The sequence below is a fragment of the Dysidea avara genome, chromosome 10 (assembly GCF_963678975.1).
Source record: "Dysidea avara chromosome 10, odDysAvar1.4, whole genome shotgun sequence".
NCBI lineage: Eukaryota > Metazoa > Porifera > Demospongiae > Dictyoceratida > Dysideidae > Dysidea > Dysidea avara.
This window is the reverse complement of record NC_089281.1, coordinates 13,821,721-13,841,913: the sequence shown is the minus strand read 5'-3', so window position 1 is coordinate 13,841,913 and position 20,193 is coordinate 13,821,721. Positions and strand designations below refer to the sequence as shown.

Genomic DNA, 20,193 nt, shown 5'->3' with positions numbered 1-20,193 from the left:
TTCATTGTTGCTGCCGTAATATTCCTATTGTCCTGTTCCTTTTATTCGTTCTTGGTTCACATGTGATCCACAGCATGTAAGTGTTATGACGTCAGGTAAAAACAAAGATTTTGGGTTTTGTACAGTTGTAGCATGGCTACGTTTCAAGAGTTTATCAATCAAAACGAAGACCAAAACGGCATCCGATTTAGTTGGAATGTGTGGCCAAGTACAAGAATTGAAGCAGCTAAATTGGTAAGCTTTCTGAACCCTCTCCAGGGGTGTTACCATCGAGTTTTATCATACTTTACTTCTATTTAACGCATCGCAGTAGGCTACTGAACGTTACAGCTAACGTTTGCCATTGTCAGCTTTGTTATAAACACTTCAGCTACTATTGTTTTCACAACTTAGTTATTTCTATTGTTTGTATGTGATGTATGTTACACATTAATTTTGCTATGTAAAATACTTACACTTTTGTGCCAGGTTGTACCGATTGGCTGTGTGTTCACACCACTGAAGGAGCGTCCAGGGCTTCCACCCCTGGACTATGACCCTGTGTTGTGTAGTAGACCAACATGTCGAGCTGTACTGAATCCTTTTTGGTATGCCACTATATATGTATGTACTTTATATCATGTGTTTTTCTCTTCTGCAGTCAAGTAGATTATCGTTCCAAGTCATGGCTTTGTAATTTCTGCTTCGCAAGGAATGCTGTGAGTTGTGTGTATACTGTGGTTTGACAAAAAAAAAGCAGTTGGGTGTTTTTAAAAAAAAATTAATTTTGAGTGTTCTATTAGAGATTTTGTTGCATTAACAGTTTCCACAAAATTATGCTGGCATCTCTGAAGTAAATCAGCCAGCTGAGCTAATTCCACAATTTTCAACAGCAGAGTATCGGCTAAAGGTAACTATAAAGCCATACTTGTCATTTACGGCTAACATTGATCCATATGTTTTATAGCGAAATGCCCTATCACCAATGGTGTTTCTGTTTGTTATTGATCTCTGTCAATTAGAAGATGACTTGCAAGCACTGAAGGTTGTAATATTAGTAATTTTATCTGTCTTGGAACAAAATTTTATCTTTCAGGAGTCACTACAAATGTCTTTGAGTCTTATCCCGCCAAATGCTCTTGTTGGATTAATAACCTTTGGTAGAATGGTAAGAGGTGGTCAAGCACCTTGATATAAACTTTTATGTTTTGCTGTTGTGTGTTGTGTGTTGTGTGCAGGTACAATTACATGAACTGGGCTGTGACGGTTATTGCAAGAGCTATGTGTTTCGAGGAACCAAAGATATCACTACTAAACAGTTACAGGTTTGTAAATGTACTGTGGAGTTAACCATGTGTGTGTGTGTGTGTGTGTGTGTGTGTGTGTGTGTGTGTGTGTGTGTGTGTGTGTGTGTGTGTGTGTGTGTGTGTGTGTGTGTGTGTGTGTGTGTGTGTGTGTGTTATTACAAGTATATTTGCATGTGGTCTATACCACAAACACTATCCCAAAGTGTCCACCATAGAGATGGTCCAGTATATTTCAGGCACTTATGTATGAGCTCCAGATAATCATTACCATATTAAGAGATGATTTATTATCTTGCTGCAGGACCAGCTGGGGTTAGGGGGAGGGGCTACAGGTGCCCAGCAAGCTCCTGTGCAACAACAACAGCCAACTGCAGTCCAGTATAACAGGCAAGTTTATGTTATGACTTTTCCATTTTGATGTGCTGCACTTTTACATACATAGGTTCATCCAGCCATTGCAGACTTGTGATATGAGCTTGACTGACATGATGGGGGATCTTCAGCCTGATCCCTGGCCAGTGGCACAAGATAAGCGGCCACTGCAGTCAGCTGGAGTGGCTCTGTCACTTGCAGTCAGTCTGTTGGAGGTTGGTGATTGAAGGAGTGATGACACCCTTGTTTGTTAAGCTGTCCCAGTAGGACAGCTGAAAGTCTGTAGTCAGAACCAACCTAGGCGAGCGCTTATGTAGCCACCCAGTCTGGAATCCAGAATTTCATACTCTACTTTCTATAACATTCACATGATTTTGATTGCCATTGATTTATTAGATTGCTTATCCCTGCACTCCTTCCCTGATGTTGGCCTTGCTCCTTCTGTTGTTTGCTACTCATATACTTGCTACTCATATACTGGTGAAACCTCACTTAGTGTAATAAATGTATTAACTAGGAAGCATAATGTACTCTTGATAATATAATGCTCACTTTCAGTACTATCAGAATTAAGTAAAATGCCACCAGATTCAATGCCCATATCTAGACTCTCTTTGCAGGTTGTGTACCATTAACTGTCTTAGTCAGTGCTCCCTCTTAATAACAGTTCTAGAAGTAGAAAGGTTATTTGGTAGTATATTTTACTGTGTGCTGCCATCCTCAGGTGACCTACCCCAACGCTGGTGCTCGAGTGATGCTGTTCCTCGGAGGACCGTGCACTTCAGGTCCAGGGATGGTGGTGAGTGAAGAAAAGAAGGACACTATTAGATCTCATATTGATCTTGAGAAAGGAGCTGCCAAGTTTTCCAAAAAGGCCTGCAAGGTAGGAATACGTATGTTAGAAACACAGTGGAACCTGCTGTATAAGTAAGCATGGACCAAATTTTCATTATTAGATGGGTGGATTGCTTTACTAGAACAAATTTTTGGCTTTTGCTATAGCCAAATAAATACGTGACCAAGTACACAAAACTGGGCACATGGGCACATAAATTTACTCACTTTTATGACTCGTAACTTCTTACTGGGCTGGGTTGTTGTTACCTTGCAATTTCAGTCCTCCTTTAAAAAAATTGTAATGAAGTTACAGATTGAAAGATACCATATTCCATTCAAGTGCTTAGTTATGTGATCAGGTGTAGTTCATGCCTACATGCTCAATCACATACAGTAAATTACTCTTGTCTTTATATGTAGCATTATGAGGCATTGGCCAAGAGAGCTTCAGGCAATGGTCATGCCATTGATGTGTATGCCTGTGCTCTGGATCAGACTGGACTGTATGAGATGCGTTATTTGTCCGATATGACTGGGTAAGGAAAGGGGTGTGGCTAATTTGCATGCATGTCAGTCACACCTTCTTTCCTGCAGTGGACACTTGATCATGGGTGACTCATTTAAGACGTCATTGTTCAAGCAGACATTTCAGAAAGTCTTCTCAAAAGATGAGCAGGGAGATTATTTAATGGCATTTAATGCTTCTGTTGAAGTCAAGGTGGAGTTCCTCCTATAGGGTGCAATGTAACTATTTATTTGTTTTGATTTTATTGATAGTGTTCACAGCAGCTTCGTTTATGTGGTGCATGTGGTCCTTGTGTCTCCACAAACAGAAAAGGTCCACAAGTATCAGATAACGTGAGTGACAACTAACAAGACAACACTGTGTGACCGTATCTACTTCTCTTCATACAGGAGATAGGCATTGGTGGCACAACTGCATGGAAAGTGTGTTCCTTAGACACATCAACCTCAATGTGTTTCTTCTTGGAAGTGTCAAACCAACAGACAGATGGAATTCCCCAAGGACAACTTGGTTGTCTTCAGTTCATCACATTCTTTCAACACTCCTCTGGCCAGAAGAGAGTCCGAGTTACAACGGTAGCCAGACAGTGGGCAGACCCAGCAACAAACCAAGGTCATGTTTCAGCTAGTTTTGATCAAGAGGCAGCCGCGGTTCTGCTATCAAGGATGGCTATATTGAAGTGAGTTGATCAACAGTCATACACTGAATTCTCTCTTGGTTTTAGTAATAAAACCACTTAATAAGGCCATATATCGACCATGTAATATAGGTACCACAATTATAGCTAATGTACGTATGTGCTTCATAGCAAGACCACGGCCATGTCAACGTAGATCTATAGACCACCTCATTATATAATAACCATGAGTTGAAATCGCTGCTGCAAGCTCATGAATGCTACACAGAATGGAAGCAAAAGATTGTCAAAACAAATATATACAGTGTGTCTCTATCAAATACTGCCACCCACCACTTCCTCAACTGAAACAAAATGTTTTACCAATAAATAGGTGTCTACGACTATGTGTGTGTATTGACCATATCCCAATATGTCCTTTTATTACCTCATTTATAAGACCATCTGATATACTTAAGTCATTATTGGCTTGTAGTGATCCTATTATTGAGGTTCACTCATCACTAGCTATTTTTTACTTGCAGAGCTCAAAATGATGATGGACCAGATGTGCTACGTTGGGTTGACAGAATGCTGATAAGAGTATGCCAGAAGTTTGGTGACTATCACAAAGATGACCCTAGCTCCTTCCAACTAGCTGACAACTTTTCTCTCTATCCACAGGTTAGTTTGTCATGGTTACAACTGTTGTGTAGTAGGTAAGTATGCTCTGTCAATGCATAACTGTTCTTTATTTTCCATAACTGTACTTTATTATGACGCAAATGGAAAATATAGCACACTTGAATGTGTTATGGAGAATAGAGCACTCTTTTCGCTTTTGATCTCGCCAATGCAAAGTACTTTAAATTGTGTAAATAGGTCAGAGAATTTCTTCTGGAATTGTACATGATAGGGATTACTATTGAACCAGATTATAATGAAGTCTCTACGTTGACACCTCAATAATCAGGACTTGTTTATGGTCCTAGGTGTACACACACTTAAGACAAAAGTCAGGACACCTCTGACCTCTCTAATGAGGATCTCAGGATACTTGTTCTTTATTTATTATTTATATACACCCCTGACAAGTATACACTGTAGTTGCTCAATGACCAGAATATTGTATAGCAGGTTCTTTTTGAGGATAAGATTTACTGATCTCACAAAATTTGATAGGTAAAGAGTCGCAAATCACTGGTACCAAGAGTAAATGATAGTAGCTGAAAGTATTGAACGGCAGATAAATAGCTGTGTAAAATTACATGGATATTTCGGTAATGGTTCATTTATGCAAAATGATAATTTGAAATACGTTCATGACACCAAGTCTAAAGTTGTTTGCCACTTTTTCAACCAAGTATTCAGTAGTTATTGTATGTGTATTATCTCCAGCTCAACTAATACACCCTTTTGGTTGCTATTATTTACTCTTGATAGTGTCCACACCCTTTATTGTAATAGTGTACTGAATGCTAGCAACATTTCACAAGTAAAAATTCTACAGCAGAATGTCAATCCCAAATTTTAAATAAGTAGAAAGAGCACACAGTGTGGCTTCAAGAGTACATAAATTATTATGTACTTGTTATGGTGTAGATAAGTGATGTGTGGACATTTTGTATGTTATCATGATTGTAGTTATAGTGTAGATAAATGACCAGTGATGATGTCAACTTTGTGTGTTTTGGTGTATGGAATGTTGACATCATTCATGGGCTGTTGTATTATGTGTTGTTTAAGCAGCTGGTATTTTTTGTATGTCAGCTTGCCAAGTATGTCCTTTTGCTTATTGTTTGGTAGTACTTTTCAAGTGCCCCATTGTTGTTGTTGTTGTTGTTTTTTGTAGTTATTATTTATGTGGATGTTCCTTTTAGTTTATGTTTCACTTCCGCCGCTCACACTTCATGCAAGTATTCAACAATAGTCCAGATGAGACGATATACTATCGTAACAAATTGTTCAGAGAGGACGTTAACCAATCCTTGGTCATGCTACAACCAATCTTGTATGCTTACTCATTCAATGGTCCACCAGAAGTAAGGTGGTTCTGATCTAGATTGTTATTTTTTGAATAAATATCTTTCTTACTAGCCTGTGCTGCTTGATTCTAACAGTATCAAGGCAGACAGAATTTTGTTACTCGACACTTTTTTCCACATTCTCATATATCATGGGGAGGTGAGGATGTCATGGTTACGTTACTATGAGCTCATTGTTGATACATCCACAGACAATTGATGCTTGGAAAAAACAAGGTTTCCATAATAATCCTGGATATGAGAGCTTCGCACAGTTGCTACAAGCTCCTGTAGATGATGCACAGGTATGTACTAAGAAGGTGACACTGATGGCTTCACTGTTTGTCAAGTAATCACACCTCCCATTGATCCACATTTCCACTCCCTCTTCACTATGTAGGAGATACTGCAGACAAGATTCCCCATGCCTCGGTACATTGTAACAGAATATGGAGGTAGCCAGGTGAAGGAAACACCAGGCTATTTATACTACTGAAATTATTACATATTGTCTTATTTTTTAGGCACGTTTCTTAACTAGTCTTGTCAACCCATCACAAACTCACAATAGTATGTATGGAGGATGGGGGCAGGTATATATTGTGTGGTGGTTGTCATGGTACTATTGGTACTGTATGTGTTTATATAGGATGGCAGCGTGCCTGTGTTAACTGACGATGTTAGCCTACAAGTGTTTATGGATCACCTTAAGAAGCTTGCCGTCTCCAGCTCAACTTAGAAGAAACTATTTTGTATTTAATTTCGTAAAATTTAGTAAATTACGTGAAAATTTATTTATTCGTAAAATTAGAAAGTTACGGTAGAGGTACAACTCGAGGGTCGTTGCATTACGTTTAGCTGCTAGTGTGTGTAGAGCAATGGATGGTACCAATCCGGAGCAGAAGCGTGAGCTAGACTGGGATCTTCATATAGACCTGGCCGAGCAGGGCACGCACAAAGTTATCCGTGTAACCAGCAATGAAACGATAGGAACTGTGATGGGAAAACTAACATCCAAACTAGGTATCTCATAAGCTGTAGTCATAACAATAATATAACCACTGTATAGCGGCTCTTGAGTTGTATGGAGTGTCCTACCCTAGTTGATTTAGTGTGTTATATGCGTGTCCTTTAGGCGAGGGAGACTGGTCGGATTTCGTTCTGTGGTGGCCAGAAAATAAGATATGGTTGACAAAGCCTCGCCAGACACTACATGGTTATGGTATTATGTCCGATGCACGTTTGGAGTTGAGGCCAGTGCACCGTACAATCACTGTGGAGTTGCCAAACAGAAAACGTTACAGTGTGCGGGTCAATTTTGCCGTGATGGGTCTCTACGCTGTAAAAGAGATTTGTGAGGAGTTTAAGATTCGTCATTCAGAAGAGATTTCTTTGATGCGGTCACCTTTAGATGTGGAAGGTTTTGAAAAACATACCGGGGCCAGTAGACTAAAAAGGAAAGGAATTTTCAGTACCTTGTATGAAGACGGTCCATCGCCACCAGGGAGCCCTCCAACTAATAGAAAGGTGCCGCCCAAACTTCTCAGTGCTCAAGTGAAGGATGAAAGAGATGCTGCCACTACAATAAACACTTCAATTCTAGCTGCTAAATATGTCGGTGATGCACCTGATGGTGGTTTCTTTTCCGATAAATTTATCCGCTCGGCTGTGGAACGAGCCTACTTAAATGGCCTGTAAGTTTATCATTATATCCAGTAATTTGTTACCCTTGTAGAAAGAAATTAGATCTTCTATCATTCTTGATATGGCTTTTACACTGTGAACATGTATTATTACAGGTGGATAGACTCGACACTTACACTATACGAACAAGGCCTTAAGGACCACTCACTGATGTTCCTACGGTTCAAGTACTACTCTTTCATGGACTTGGACCCTAGAGTAAGCAGCCATATGTGTTTGCTGTCTATACTAAATTTGGAGTAATTATGGTCAAAAGGCTGGGCTGATGAAGGGTTTTAACAGCTGCAACCCTTAAAGTGTCTAAGTAGTCTTATTAACCAAATGACTTCACCACAGATTACATTACTTGTAGATGGTGTAGTATAGAGGAAGTTAGCCAAATGCTAAGATAATGTATGGTAGTTTTGAGGCAAAGTGTTTTTGACGAAGAAAAACTACCTCAAGTTATTAAAAAATAAACCTTGACAAACTGTTTAAATTTGTTACTTTTAAATTTGTTACTTCTTTGCTAAATTTACTTTAAAAATCCTTCCTACGCCATTCTCTGTTTAATTGTTGCTAAGTGCATGGCATTTGATTAAGTTACATATGGAAGACTTACATTGTTGTTGTATGGTTGCTATATAGCTTGATGAAGTGCGTATCAACCAGCTTTATGAACAAGCAAAGTGGAGTATCCTTACAGAAAATGTTGATTGTACAGAGGAAGAGGCTTACACCTTTGCTGCTCTTCAGGTAAGTAGGTCATAATTGCTTATATAGGCCTCCTGTGAATATCAACCAATGAGTGAAAAACTAGTGCATAAACGAATGTATTGCATTCGTTCAATGGTTCATAGTGACATATAATAAGCGAAGTTTGAATATTGTGCAACCTGGTTGTATTGGCGAGCAGAAGAATCTGACTGCTCATCACGCCATGAACACTTCACCATGGGCAGTTACACTCGAGACACTAGGAAGTATTGGAAGGTGGTTTATGCGAAGCTATTAGGTGTCTGACAGGTTAATTAGCTCGCGTCCCATAAGTGACCACGCCCAGTGATAATCATGCAATACATTTGGGACAAGCTGCAGATGAAGAACATTGGTGAGTTGTGTACTACTGTAAGGTTTTTAAACAGCGACTACACCTTGTTGCGTGCTTCCTCCTGCTGCCATATCTTGTTAAACAGACTAACAATAGTGTCAACACGAGATTCCATTTACCAAAGGGAGAGCCAGAAGGACGACTATTCCAAATTAAGCTATAATACACTCAAAATTATTCCAACTGCATGATATATAGCTACCTGTAGTTATAGCTACACACAGTGTTCACCAAAGCTTCGAATGTTGCACTCAAACCCTCGGAGTATAAAATCGACATTCGTTTATCCACTAGTTAATACCTTATGGATTATCTTATTGGCTATCTTTCACATAGTATCACTAACGAGGAAAGTTAATATACAACTGACTACCTTTACAATCCTACATATAAATGTCCTTAAGGCAAAGAAGCCATATTCACTATTATTCATTGGCTACTAACCACAACAATTATATACTTAGGATATATGTCATTCCAAATACATACACTTCTGACAGTGGAATGTTTCTAATGAATTCTCTTGGTCAAGGGAGCATGCCCTCAGACCCCCTAGCAAGTTCTCCATGTTCAGTACCCCCTTATAAAAAGGGAAAGACCATTTTCCCATTCTTGGGGGTCGAAGTTACACAAAAAGCAGTGGAGCATATACCCTGTCAAAATGACACGTTATATTGATGTGTGGCTAATTATATTATGTCAATATTTATTGTGTGATGTGTATTGTTACAATGTTAATATTGACATTCCACATTATAATGTTGACTACATTGTGTGAAATGGGGCATGTTCACAGCTTTGTCTTCTGTATGTACCAGTTTGTAACTTCTTCCTTGTTTGGCATCCATGTCTGATCTGTTATCTGTCGTGTGGCATCAGGAGGTTGTAGACATGAAAACTTGTGAACATTCCCAGAGTCTGTTAATGCTGGGAGGTGGGAATACATGAACCTGTCTTTGCCAAAGTCTGAATTAAGAACTTGTAGAAGCCTCCATGTATAATATGGACAAAGGGTTTGGTTAATTCCTGGCTGTGTACAATTTTTACCTCATTGCAACAAAAAATGGACTAAATTTTATTAGAGAAACTTTACTTTTTTGCAGGTAGTAATAGTGGCACTCCTAACTACCCACACTATTAATAGAAAGTCCTATTCCATCTAAGTTCTGGTCACCTTTAACTTCTTGACCTCGTATATGTAGGTGACTACTTTGTTGGTATCAATTTGTAAATTACATGCACACGTGACTGGGTATTGGAAAACTGAACCAAAATCACACATCAGTAGTTTCGGGATAGCAGTTTTATCTATTGGAGCCATTATAACTCACCAAAGGTAGTAAGGGTGTCAAAAATCTTCACCATTATGCATACATTTTCACTACATTTCCTGTACTAGTGCCTGTTGAGTTTCCCATCATTATAAAAACTTGAGGAGTGTAGTAGTATCATGAGTGCTCACACCTAACGTAAGCACAAAAGGCTAGTATAATAATTACAAGTTCTCCAAAAGAATATCTACTGGCCTATGTACATATCACCTTGAAAATTTTAGGGGACCTCTTGGTAATTTTTGTCTGTGAATGTGAGCATCCTATGTAATATTTTGCACAGAAATAGTCAAGTACTCGTGGATGAAATATAACTGTAATTGACAACTTATATAGTTTTCATTGTCATGGGTCATGGAACAAATTTATTGCATTGGGTTATGGAATGTGAGGCTTTAAATACCATGAAACTGCCTCTATTGCTCATGGTTAAAGTTTTTTTTTTTGTTGTTTTTTAATTCATTTTCTTTTTTTTCCATTTTTATATGATTGCTTGTGAATTATGTTGTTTACTAAGGCTATTGTGTGATGAGTGTATTTTTATGTTTAGTTTCAAGTTCAACAAGCATCATCTAGTAAGCTACCTGAGTTAAAGACAGCAACCATCACTATGGGTGACCAGATCAGTGACATTGACCAGGCACTCAACACACTGCAAGTGGAACTGGGACAGAAAGATGCTACGACCGATGCCAGTCCTGCTATCCAGTTGACTGGGGTGATCAAGTTCTCCCGGTAATTAAACCAATAACATGTGTTCATATGTACCATTACTCATCTCGTAAGTGTACATGCCCACAACCCAAACAGTGTGTTCACATCCTAGTCATTGTACTAATAAAATTGTCACATGCATTGTTCAACCACAATACAAATATCTTGTCATGACAGACAGATGTGTTGTCACAATGTAAGTTTGTCAATGGCAGGACTATTGACCGTACAAAAGTTGTTCAACGCAACGGTGTGCTTTACACCAAATGATAAATTCACTTTGGAATTTAGAAAGACTTTTAAAAGATATGTTTTACCAGGCTGGTTGGGTCACTATGTGTAACATGTATAACTATATTGTTGTTTATACACATTATAAATTCCTGTCAATTGTCATATCTATTCAGTATCAGTAGATTTTCAATTTGATACTCTAAATGAGAGCTGTATCGAAGCAGTTGTTTCTACATGCATAATCATTTCTTCGTAATAGCAGTTGTTTTCAAAGCTGTAAATTAACATTCATGTAGAGGATTTGCAGGGGGGGTTCTCCAAGTCATGTGTGTGTACATTATTATGGGTGGATTGAATACAGTAAGTAAACACCAATACCGGTAGTAAACAACAGAAGGGCAAGGTCAACATCAGGGAAGGGGTGCAGTCTAATAAATCATTGCATGTACTGGAAAATCTATCATGTAGTACAGTAAGTATATTAACTAGCTTTTAGAACAGCCACCACACAATACTATAGAAAACTCGTAACTTGTGTTAAATACTAAGTTCTGCTGTATAACCAGTAGCTACTCTCCATATTTATCCACTCGTAACATGAAATATGACTTGGGAATGCCTCCTACAAACCTCTATTAGGGCTCAACGAATATTTTAATATCTGAATACAACCTTGGATTGTCTAATATATCCAAACACCGATTTGTTTGTTTGTTTGTTTGTTTCAATATATGTGTGTAGCGGGAGCCTGTATTCCGCGGAATACGGAATAGCAGAATTACGGAATAAGCGAAAATCACATTCTAAATATTTTGTTACTGTTTATAGCCTTTATTATACATTCCTCACCTCGTAGAGAACACAATCACAATGGCACCGATCCTCGGGGCGATCTTTAAATAGGATATGTACAAGATATTCACTCTAGAACAATCTAACTACCATCAAATACACTTTACTACACAATCGCTAGAAAACTAGAAGTTCTTTGTGCTGTACTTACTCATACTAGCTGTCACACACGAGTAACTGCCCGAATTTATTAGAGTTATATACGAAGTGTTATAGCTGAGGTTGGAACTCTGATGTTGGGAGCTGAAAGTAGTATTATCCTCCAAATTTATTTGAAACACTTTAGGAAATGGTAACAGTTATAAGAAAGGTCAGATTATTCCATGCATGCAGGGTAGCTACCCGGCTAGGTAGTGGATTGTTTTGTCCTAAACTATTCGGCCAGTTAGCTAGCTAGCTGCTCGTGTGTGACAGCTGGTATGAACAAGTATAGCACAAAGAACTTCTAGTTTTCTAGCGATTATGTAGTGAAGTGTATTTAACAGTAGTTTAGCTTGGTTAGATTGTTCTAGAATGAATATCTTTGTACATATCCTATTTAAAAATCGCCCCGAGGATTGGTGCCATCGTGATTGTGTTCTCTATGAGGTGAGGTATGTATATTAAAATGTTATAGAAGCTAAAACAATAACAAAATATTTAGAATGTGATTTTCGCTTATTCCGTTATTCCGCTATTCCGTATTCCGCGGAATACAGGCTCCCGTGTGTAGCACAGCATATATAATTTCTTGATCAAGTCATTTTGATTGTCTAGTTTAAAATAATCAAACAATAGTCTCGAAGATATTTGAATACTTAAAACCGCTATTTTGAGTCTTAGTAAATATTGTTATAATGTTGATGCTAAGTACAGGTGTCTTAAGAGTTGTCGTTTAAGTTTTGATTGTCGTAATCTGTATCTCTTGTAGACCAACTCGATTGACATTGCGAACCTCAAAGAGCTATTTCTTCATCCTCAAAGGTAATTGCTGTTCTCTACTGGTGTGCATGTGACAATCACATGTTTGTTGTTATAGGAACAACATTAACATATTATAAGAATGAGGAGAGCTATTCTCATGGTGAACACCCAGTACAGAGGTTCAGCCTGGCAGGTAATTTGTGTGTAGTAAACTTTCCTGATTTTAGGGATCTAAATTTGTATGTGCTAATGGGGCTATGGACAATTGTCCTGATTATCTAGGTGTCCACATTTCCAAGTATACTTTTTGATGTTACCACTGTTTCTTTTAGTGATCTTGATCTGTTGCCAAAAAAATCCCACCATTTGTGTGTGTTGTTGCTAGGTGCCAAAGCAGTTGGTGACGTTGACGTTGGTCGTAGCAAGTATGCCATGAACATCATCATGCCCAGCTCTGAGGAGACAGATGAATTCCGACTAACGTTTGAAAGTGTAAGACCTTTTATATTGTAGACTATGTCATAGAAATTGTCAATTTTGTCATATCATGTGTCCACAATATTTGTTGCATGTAAGTGTAACTTAGACTCATTTTCACTGCTATATGTAGTTGTTGTTGTTTTTTTCAGAGGTAAAAAATATGGAACCAGACCATTTAGTAGTAAAATGTTGTTCTTGACATACTAGTTAAAGCACTGCCACAAGTACAAAATAGCACGAGGGCATGGGTGAGAGACTAATACAGCACGAGGCGCTGAGTGCTGTATTCGGCTTGAGACCACACCAGGGTGCTATTTTCATATTGCACAAGCATAATGGTGCTTTAACTGGTTTAAAATACTTTCTGGTCATCTTTGTTTGGAGTGTTCATTTTGTCAACTCGAACTGCGTCAGTTTTCAGCCATCAGATGATTGGTAAGTGTCTATGTAGTACAAGTTCGGTCATAAACAAACAGATGTAAACTTTAGGTTACGTGACGGTCCATGGTTGAATCAACTACCACCAGTGTGGGACTCGCTAACCACTATATGCACGGACTGTTAATAAATGTTCATAGCTAAGTACCAGCTATTACCCATTGCACTATTATATAACAAGAGTCCAGGAAAGAAGTAAACATTCCAGCTTTAGTATTAAATGTAAATTTTCATTCCTTACCACTCCATTGCATTGTTATAAAACAGCCTAGGAACACTGTAGAATATTGCACAAAACCAGACCCTCATAATTTTACAATCAAAATATTGATACATGGTTATACACACTTGTATCACAATACAGCTAGAGTTTGTGATATTCTGGTATATCAATATTTAAATCACTTGCGTGGGTGAAGATCAAACTTATAAGAGTGCTATTATTTCCATACAGCACTGAAAGGAACAGCACTGCATACAGAAAATACAACACTGCTGATCATTTTAAATCACCAGAAGTAGTCAAAGCGATGCTACAAAGAACACGGAATTCCATCAACTGCACAAAAGTGCACATTGCACATTTTCATGTGTGTGGCACATAGCATGTTCTTGTGTTTTTTGGCTTGTGCACGTGGCATGTTCTCGTGCAATGGCTAGCAATGTGCTAAGAAGTGGTGAAACTGTGAGTGAAAGAGAAGAGAGGCTCAGAAAAAGAAGGAAGCGTGACAGAATTAGAAGAGAACGGGAAACCAATGAAGAAAGACAAGCAAGGTTTGTAAGCACGTGCAAATACCTAGTGCTTCCATTACGATTATGGCAGATTGGCAAGACAGAAGAAGGCGTTTTATGCCCACAACATAGCTATCATACAGCAGTGGATTTCGATGAAGACAATACTTGTGAAGTTCTCAACGAACACGAAGACTTGTAGAACAAGAACATAACTTGGAATCTAACATACAGCACTCTACCAGTAATCAAGAACTGCCACATCTACAAGAATATGCTCCACAGTGGATCATCACACCTCAATTACATAGCTTTCACCGACCATAGTATGTTCCACCGACCATAGTATGTTTCAAGTTTAGTGATTTGATCAGGACCACTCATTTCGTTTAACTGTCATTGTATGTTCAGTTGGTTGCATTAAATAGTTATTTACTTCAAGATCAGGATGCTTTTAGCATCTGTCTAGTTGTAGAAGCAATGTACTGTATTGTATTGGTGATTGACTACACAGCTGTTAGATACAGATCGCTCTTATCACACATCACTATTATTATGGCAGTGTTCTATCGTATCCCAAAGTTCATCACTAGTAATATTATCATTCAGGCAATACCCTGCAATGTTTATTTGTTCTGTTTTCTAATGTTGTGTCCCATCTGAACAAGCCAGGCCTCATAGAGTTGATGTTGCATTTCATACCTGCTGATCATGTCAGATGGTGTGGCTATTTTAAATTGCTATAAAACACGTTCCACTATATGTAAATGTAACTTTAGCAGACAACCGGTATCAATTTAGCAAAGTCTATACTAGTAGTGTATGGTAAAATTTTATTGTTGAATCTTGAAACACTGTGTATCCAGTAACTATTGTAATGCATTATATTGTAAAGTAACTGCTATTGTAAAGTAGTTACTTTTCCTTCAGTTGCAACTAGTTAGAAGGAATGTAACTTCAAAAGTAATGTTTTAGGTAATATCAAGAGTTAATAATAAGAGAGGAGAGTGTCTAACGCTGTATAGGCCTGTAATAGATGATTGCGCAGAAGTTAAACGGCTTCCTTTCCGTGTAACGTACAGGCTTCTAGTATTTATTCGCTTCCTTACCGCAATTAGTTTAGCCGCACCGTGATGAATCCTCGAGAATATTCGAAGACTGAACTAAAGACTGAGCTGTATGTACAGGGAACAGTGCTCCTTCAATTGAAGAATGCTCAAAGGTAGGGTAACATGGCGACGCAGAGAAAATTCGAAGCGATACTCCGCCTTTGGTTCAGTGTTTATTGGTTTCTCAGACGCTCTCCCCCAGAGTTATCTTCGAGGTTAACAGCCACACTTCTTTACGCAACGGAGCGATGCTCTTCGTGGTGAACTTGAACATCGAGTTGAACGCATGCCCTTGTGTTTGGGATAGCCTTTGTGGTTAAATGCGAAAATATACTAGCCAGTCTGTCGTTATGCGGAAAAGAAGCTGTTTAACTTCTGCGCAATCATCTGTTACAGGACTATACGGCGTTAGACACTCTCCTCTCTATATTATTAACTCTTGGTAATATGTTAGGTAATATGTTAGGTAACACGTTACAATTGTAATGTGTTACCACCATCTCTGATTAAGAATTTTTGTTGGTCACAAAGATCACTCCCATAACTAGATTTCACTGAACATAGTCTCATTGATCAGGTGACACTGTTGGGCAACTTAAGGTAGCCATTTTTGGTATATAGTGTCAAATCTCTTCACTGTTTTAACCATGTTGATTACTCCTCAGGCTGAAGAGTACAGTTCCTGGATGGCTGGCTGTTCCATGACAACCAAGGGACGTCCGCTGGCTAAAGTTGGATATGAGACAGAGTTGGAGAGTATCCAGACATTCCTTGCACTCCAAAACAAATCAGATGCTGCAGGCTCCAATGCTCAGTCACAAGCTGAAATTAAACCAGAAGATCTTGTGGGACCACACATCATGAAAAAACACAAGCCCAAGAAGGTCTGTTAATTATAATGCCCTCCTAGTACAGAGACCCAAGCAGTGGATTTTAAAACCCAAAGCTAAACCATCTGATTTAAAATTAAAACTCTGTATATATTTATTAAATTTATGCTTGGATGGACTAAGTATCCTGCAAAGTATGTTATACGGTACATTCAAAATCTGCTTGGGAAGGCTGTTAATAACCTGTTAGTGATCTTTGGCTAATTTTATGAATCACAGAATGTTCTTTAAAAAGACAAAAGCATACTGTGTCATGCCATATGATAAATTGTGTGCTTGCACAACCAAACATTATGTCTGGATCTGTAAAAACCTGACACAATTGTGCATTTTTTGAACTAAGAAGAGAACGTTCAAAAAATATACGGAATCTTTTTAATTTTATATTCAATGCTTCATATTAGGCTTGTGCGATTGTGTTGGGTTTTCACAGATCCGGTCACATTGGTGCTGATATTTATATCGCATTTAGTAGTTACACCTTGCATTAGTAGAAATAATGAAGTGTTTATAGGGTTCTGGTACCCACACACCTTTTCAAACTTAAACAGACTATAGGATCAGGTGTCCTACAGAACTTGTACTGTAAAGCCGTAATAAAAATAAATAAATAAACACAGTACATATCTACCGAAATAATACTTAGTATTGATACGTGGTATTGGTGTGTAAAGTGTAACTTTAAAATTTCTTTGTGAAGTCACAAACAACCATTACACTTCCAAATTCTTATTTTAGCATTCTGTTATACTGCTTTAGTCTTTACAAAGCCAGTATATTATGTGGTTAATTTCTTTACAGATCATTCGACAGATTTTAGAGGCACATGCGTCCATGTTAAACCTCAGTGCGATGGATGCACGGTTGACTTACATCCGCAACTGGCAGGGTCTGGCAGACTTTGGTATCAGTTACTATATTGTACGTTTCAACAAGCAAAGAAAAGATGTGAGTTTTGTTAAACATTTTTTCCTAAAGGTTGTAATGGTTTTCTTTCACTTCATAGGAAATTCTTGGTGTGTCTTACAATCGTATTATTCTTATGGACATGGCTACACACGAACACAAGAAAGTTTGGCGTTACAGTGCCATGCGTTCGTGGCATGTCAACTGGGAATCTAAGCAAATGACAATCGACCATGAAGACGGCAAGCTCATCTTTACTTGTCTATCTGCAGACCTTCGGATCATCCATGAAGAAATTGGCTGTAACATCTATCTGTCATTGCGCAAAGAAAATGGAGAATTGCCAGATGAAGAGACGTTCCTTCGTCTCACAGGTGGCTTGCAGAATAATCTTTCTGGATTTGCCCAAGAAACTATTGGTCGTAGAAGAATCACATCAACTAACTAAGCAGTGTTGACATGTTTGTATCCCACACAGTGCACACACACATACCACTCCTCTAGTGCTTGTCTTGACAGTATACACCAAGGACTGTACAGTGGTTTTCAATCTTGTAAAATAGTTAAAATAGTTTTCTTTTTTCAAATTAAATTTGTTTTAGTGAATATGTTATACATACTTGTTGGATAAAATTGGTATAGATCTGTGGACTAGGAGTATACATACATAATATAACCTGTCAAGTTATTTGTTAATGGCTGATCACTGGCATGTTCATTGTTCCCTGACAAGCTGTGTGAGGTATTGTTGAATAGTAGCAGAGCCTCCATCTTGTGACTGGGAGTGATTCTCTGAGCAGCTACGATCATCTTGGGCTAGGAGGGTGCCAGATGGTGTGAGGGGTGTACTTTTAGATGTTGCAACTTCAATGGGATCCTGTGCCAAAGAAAATAGCAGTAGTACAGGTAGTGATTTAGGTAGAGTTAATGTGATTTAAAGTACTATTGTATAGAGTGAAACTTTGTGGCGAATTTGGCAATTTGTTACAAATTTGCCAAAGTTTAATCCACCAATATCTGAGATTAGCATCTTTATAGTTAAAGATTGAGCTTGAATTCGCCAAATGCAATTTAGCTTGCTATTTGCCAAAGTTTACCTCTATACAGTACTTGGCTTGTGCAGTGTGACTGGGCACATAAATTGCCATAAAAGAAGTACTTTAGCTATCCGAAGTCTTTCTATGGTTCCCTGTGCAATTTACAAACTGACAAGCAACTTTTTGTGTGTTAGCTATATCAAACCTCAGAACACTCTTGTTCAGATTTATGTACACAATTTGAAAACACATTTATGCACAGTGATAGTAAGTTTGTGTGATGTATTACATGTTGCAGTCAAGCCAGAATAATTTCCTGGAACAAACAATTTTAAATTATACTTGCAAAGCAATTTCTAGCCCCACCCCTAAACACGAATGATGGGGAATAGTCACCTTCAAGTTCATGGTATCTTGATCTTTTGCTTTACATTTAAACTTTTGACAACAAAATACAGTTCTTCAAATTTCTGGCACCATTGTGTATACCTCAAATGAGTGTCTGCCATGCTCTCTGGCTTGTGTAAGTCTTTGTTCCTTGTACCATTTGTTCATGATGTACTCAGTGGTGTGGTGGGAAGGGACAAACCCATAAGCCATTGCCATGGTGACCCCTGGTGATGCCTCTAGAGCTTGTCTCAACTGATCACATGATCCTGTATGCTTTGATCTTGGGTCACGCCTGTTGATCTTGATAGATAAATTCATATTTTGTGCAACATACTGCTGCTTTTCCTATACAAAAAGAACATTCCTGCATATGTACATGTGCAACCATAAAGCAAAGCTACTATGTATCACTTCCACATTCTGAAGTGGTATATATAGATCTGCCAGTCCCTGCATGTGGCTATAGTTTTGGATAAGAACTTTTCTTTGATGCTTGACTCCTTTAAAAGGATCAGACATTGGTGCTAAGTAACGTTGTCAACCAAATGTTTACATATATTGAAGTATTTACTTTCAGGTATGATGTGAGGATCCTTTCCAACTGAAAATGTATACACTCATGAAACCAGCCAAAGAGTGGAGACAGATTTTAGATCGAGGCTTTGAGACAATTTTTTACTCTGTTGCTGTAAGCAAATTAAGTAGCTACTTATACAGTTTAAAAGAAATACAAAATGTGATTGTTCTATTAGAGTGGCTAACTGAACAATTAAAATTATCTCAATCTTGTTATTAGTATTGATGGGAATAAAGAAAAATCCCTACACTCCTACTGACATTTTTTTGCACTTTTGTGCTTTCAAACTGATAGTATTCTTGCTGCAATCATATTATATGCCAAAGGGTTTCACCACAGGAAGTCCTATGCTTTTACCCTGTTAGTTGCAAGTAATCAAACTGACAATAGTTATATATGTGTGGGAACATACCAGTTGACCTTCCCCCTTTTCAAACATCATCTTCCTGTCAGTGTACATCTGGTCCTTCACCTACATGTTGTTCAACAACATTGTGTACACATCCTGCAGCACTATACAATAGTTAGTTAAGCGGCTAAACTATGTGGATGCCTTTTTGGTGAATAGTGATGGGTTGATCTATCCTAATATCTAGCAGTACAATTGACTGAAGCTATAGATACAATCACACAGCTATATACCTTTGTAGGAATATCGCTCGGCTTCTTCCTGTTCAGTTGTAGCTGCACAACTTCAGTTGATTGCCACTTGAGGTGTACATCACAGCTCTTCATAAACTGAACAAACAAGATGTTGCTCCTGGTGGCAATCAAGTGCCTTGCAGTAGGCTACACGTATACATGTACATGCACATATGGCGGTAGACATGGCTGGCTAGTTACCTGTGATTGCTCAATGCTAATATCCACAAACTGAGATACCTTGGTAGCATCCACGTTGTAATTGCAGGAGAAAGAGATCAAAAGTTCTTCTATCTATTTCATCATGTAAATAGTGCAAAATCATAGTTAGAGCCAACAACTGGCATAGCTAGAAAACTTACCAATTTGCAGTATTCGTGATAGAACCTGCGATTTGTTTCAATATGGTGGAAGCTGTGATCATACAACTGAGCTGCGGAAGCAAGATACAGAGTGAAACTATTCACTTACTGCGAACTAGTTTACTCGGCAGTTAAGAGCTA

The 20,193-nt window shown here is 38.3% G+C and overlaps 3 protein-coding genes across 3 annotated transcripts in view; 2 read left to right on the top strand and 1 right to left on the bottom strand.

Moving 5' to 3' along the window:
* Positions 1-64: 64 nt before the first annotated feature.
* LOC136236231 (protein transport protein Sec23A-like) lies at positions 65-6,479 on the top strand. The gene is made up of 21 exons (XM_066026358.1): positions 65-234; positions 469-587; positions 641-698; positions 803-889; positions 947-1,024; positions 1,076-1,147; positions 1,218-1,304; positions 1,588-1,673; positions 1,729-1,873; positions 2,383-2,541; positions 2,916-3,031; positions 3,090-3,213; positions 3,273-3,353; positions 3,411-3,700; positions 4,183-4,321; positions 5,518-5,679; positions 5,735-5,821; positions 5,874-5,966; positions 6,062-6,124; positions 6,186-6,254; positions 6,311-6,479. The coding sequence occupies exons 1-21, from the start codon at positions 133-135 to the stop codon at positions 6,398-6,400; spliced, it is 2,307 nt and encodes a 768-aa protein (XP_065882430.1). The 5' UTR covers positions 65-132; the 3' UTR covers positions 6,401-6,479.
* Positions 6,453-17,657, top strand: LOC136236232 (fermitin family homolog 1-like). The gene is made up of 11 exons (XM_066026360.1): positions 6,453-6,684; positions 6,797-7,355; positions 7,461-7,563; positions 7,993-8,100; positions 10,337-10,521; positions 12,497-12,549; positions 12,605-12,682; positions 12,875-12,981; positions 15,914-16,132; positions 16,940-17,086; positions 17,145-17,657. The coding sequence occupies exons 1-11, from the start codon at positions 6,540-6,542 to the stop codon at positions 17,490-17,492; spliced, it is 2,052 nt and encodes a 683-aa protein (XP_065882432.1). The 5' UTR covers positions 6,453-6,539; the 3' UTR covers positions 17,493-17,657.
* Positions 17,622-20,193, bottom strand: part of LOC136236233 (uncharacterized) — a 3,476-nt gene continuing 904 nt past the window's right edge. The window contains exons 2-7 of the mRNA XM_066026361.1: positions 20,053-20,123; positions 19,892-19,984; positions 19,691-19,837; positions 19,461-19,520; positions 18,571-18,816; positions 17,622-17,921 (exon numbers count right to left, since the gene is read on the bottom strand). Coding sequence (XP_065882433.1) covers positions 17,760-17,921; positions 18,571-18,816; positions 19,461-19,520; positions 19,691-19,837; positions 19,892-19,984; positions 20,053-20,123 — 779 coding nt within the window. The 3' untranslated portion in view covers positions 17,622-17,759. The remainder of the gene's footprint in view (positions 17,922-18,570; positions 18,817-19,460; positions 19,521-19,690; positions 19,838-19,891; positions 19,985-20,052; positions 20,124-20,193) is intronic.

What these genes read in the sequence shown, in the direction of transcription:
- LOC136236231 (XM_066026358.1), top strand. Translation starts at nt 133, where the DNA reads ATGGCTACGTTTCAAGAGTTTATCAATCAAAACGAAGACCAAAACGGC. An exon ending in GAATTGAAGCAGCTAAATTG is followed by an intron (nt 235 to 468) that starts GTAAGCTTTCTG and finishes CTTTTGTGCCAG; the next exon opens with GTTGTACCGATTGGCTGTGT. An exon ending in ACTGCAGTCCAGTATAACAG is followed by an intron (nt 1,674 to 1,728) that starts GCAAGTTTATGT and finishes TTACATACATAG; the next exon opens with GTTCATCCAGCCATTGCAGA.
- LOC136236232 (XM_066026360.1), top strand. Translation starts at nt 6,540, where the DNA reads ATGGATGGTACCAATCCGGAGCAGAAGCGTGAGCTAGACTGGGATCTT. An exon ending in TCATGGACTTGGACCCTAGA is followed by an intron (nt 7,564 to 7,992) that starts GTAAGCAGCCAT and finishes GTTGCTATATAG; the next exon opens with CTTGATGAAGTGCGTATCAA. An exon ending in ACACCTTTGCTGCTCTTCAG is followed by an intron (nt 8,101 to 10,336) that starts GTAAGTAGGTCA and finishes TTTTATGTTTAG; the next exon opens with TTTCAAGTTCAACAAGCATC.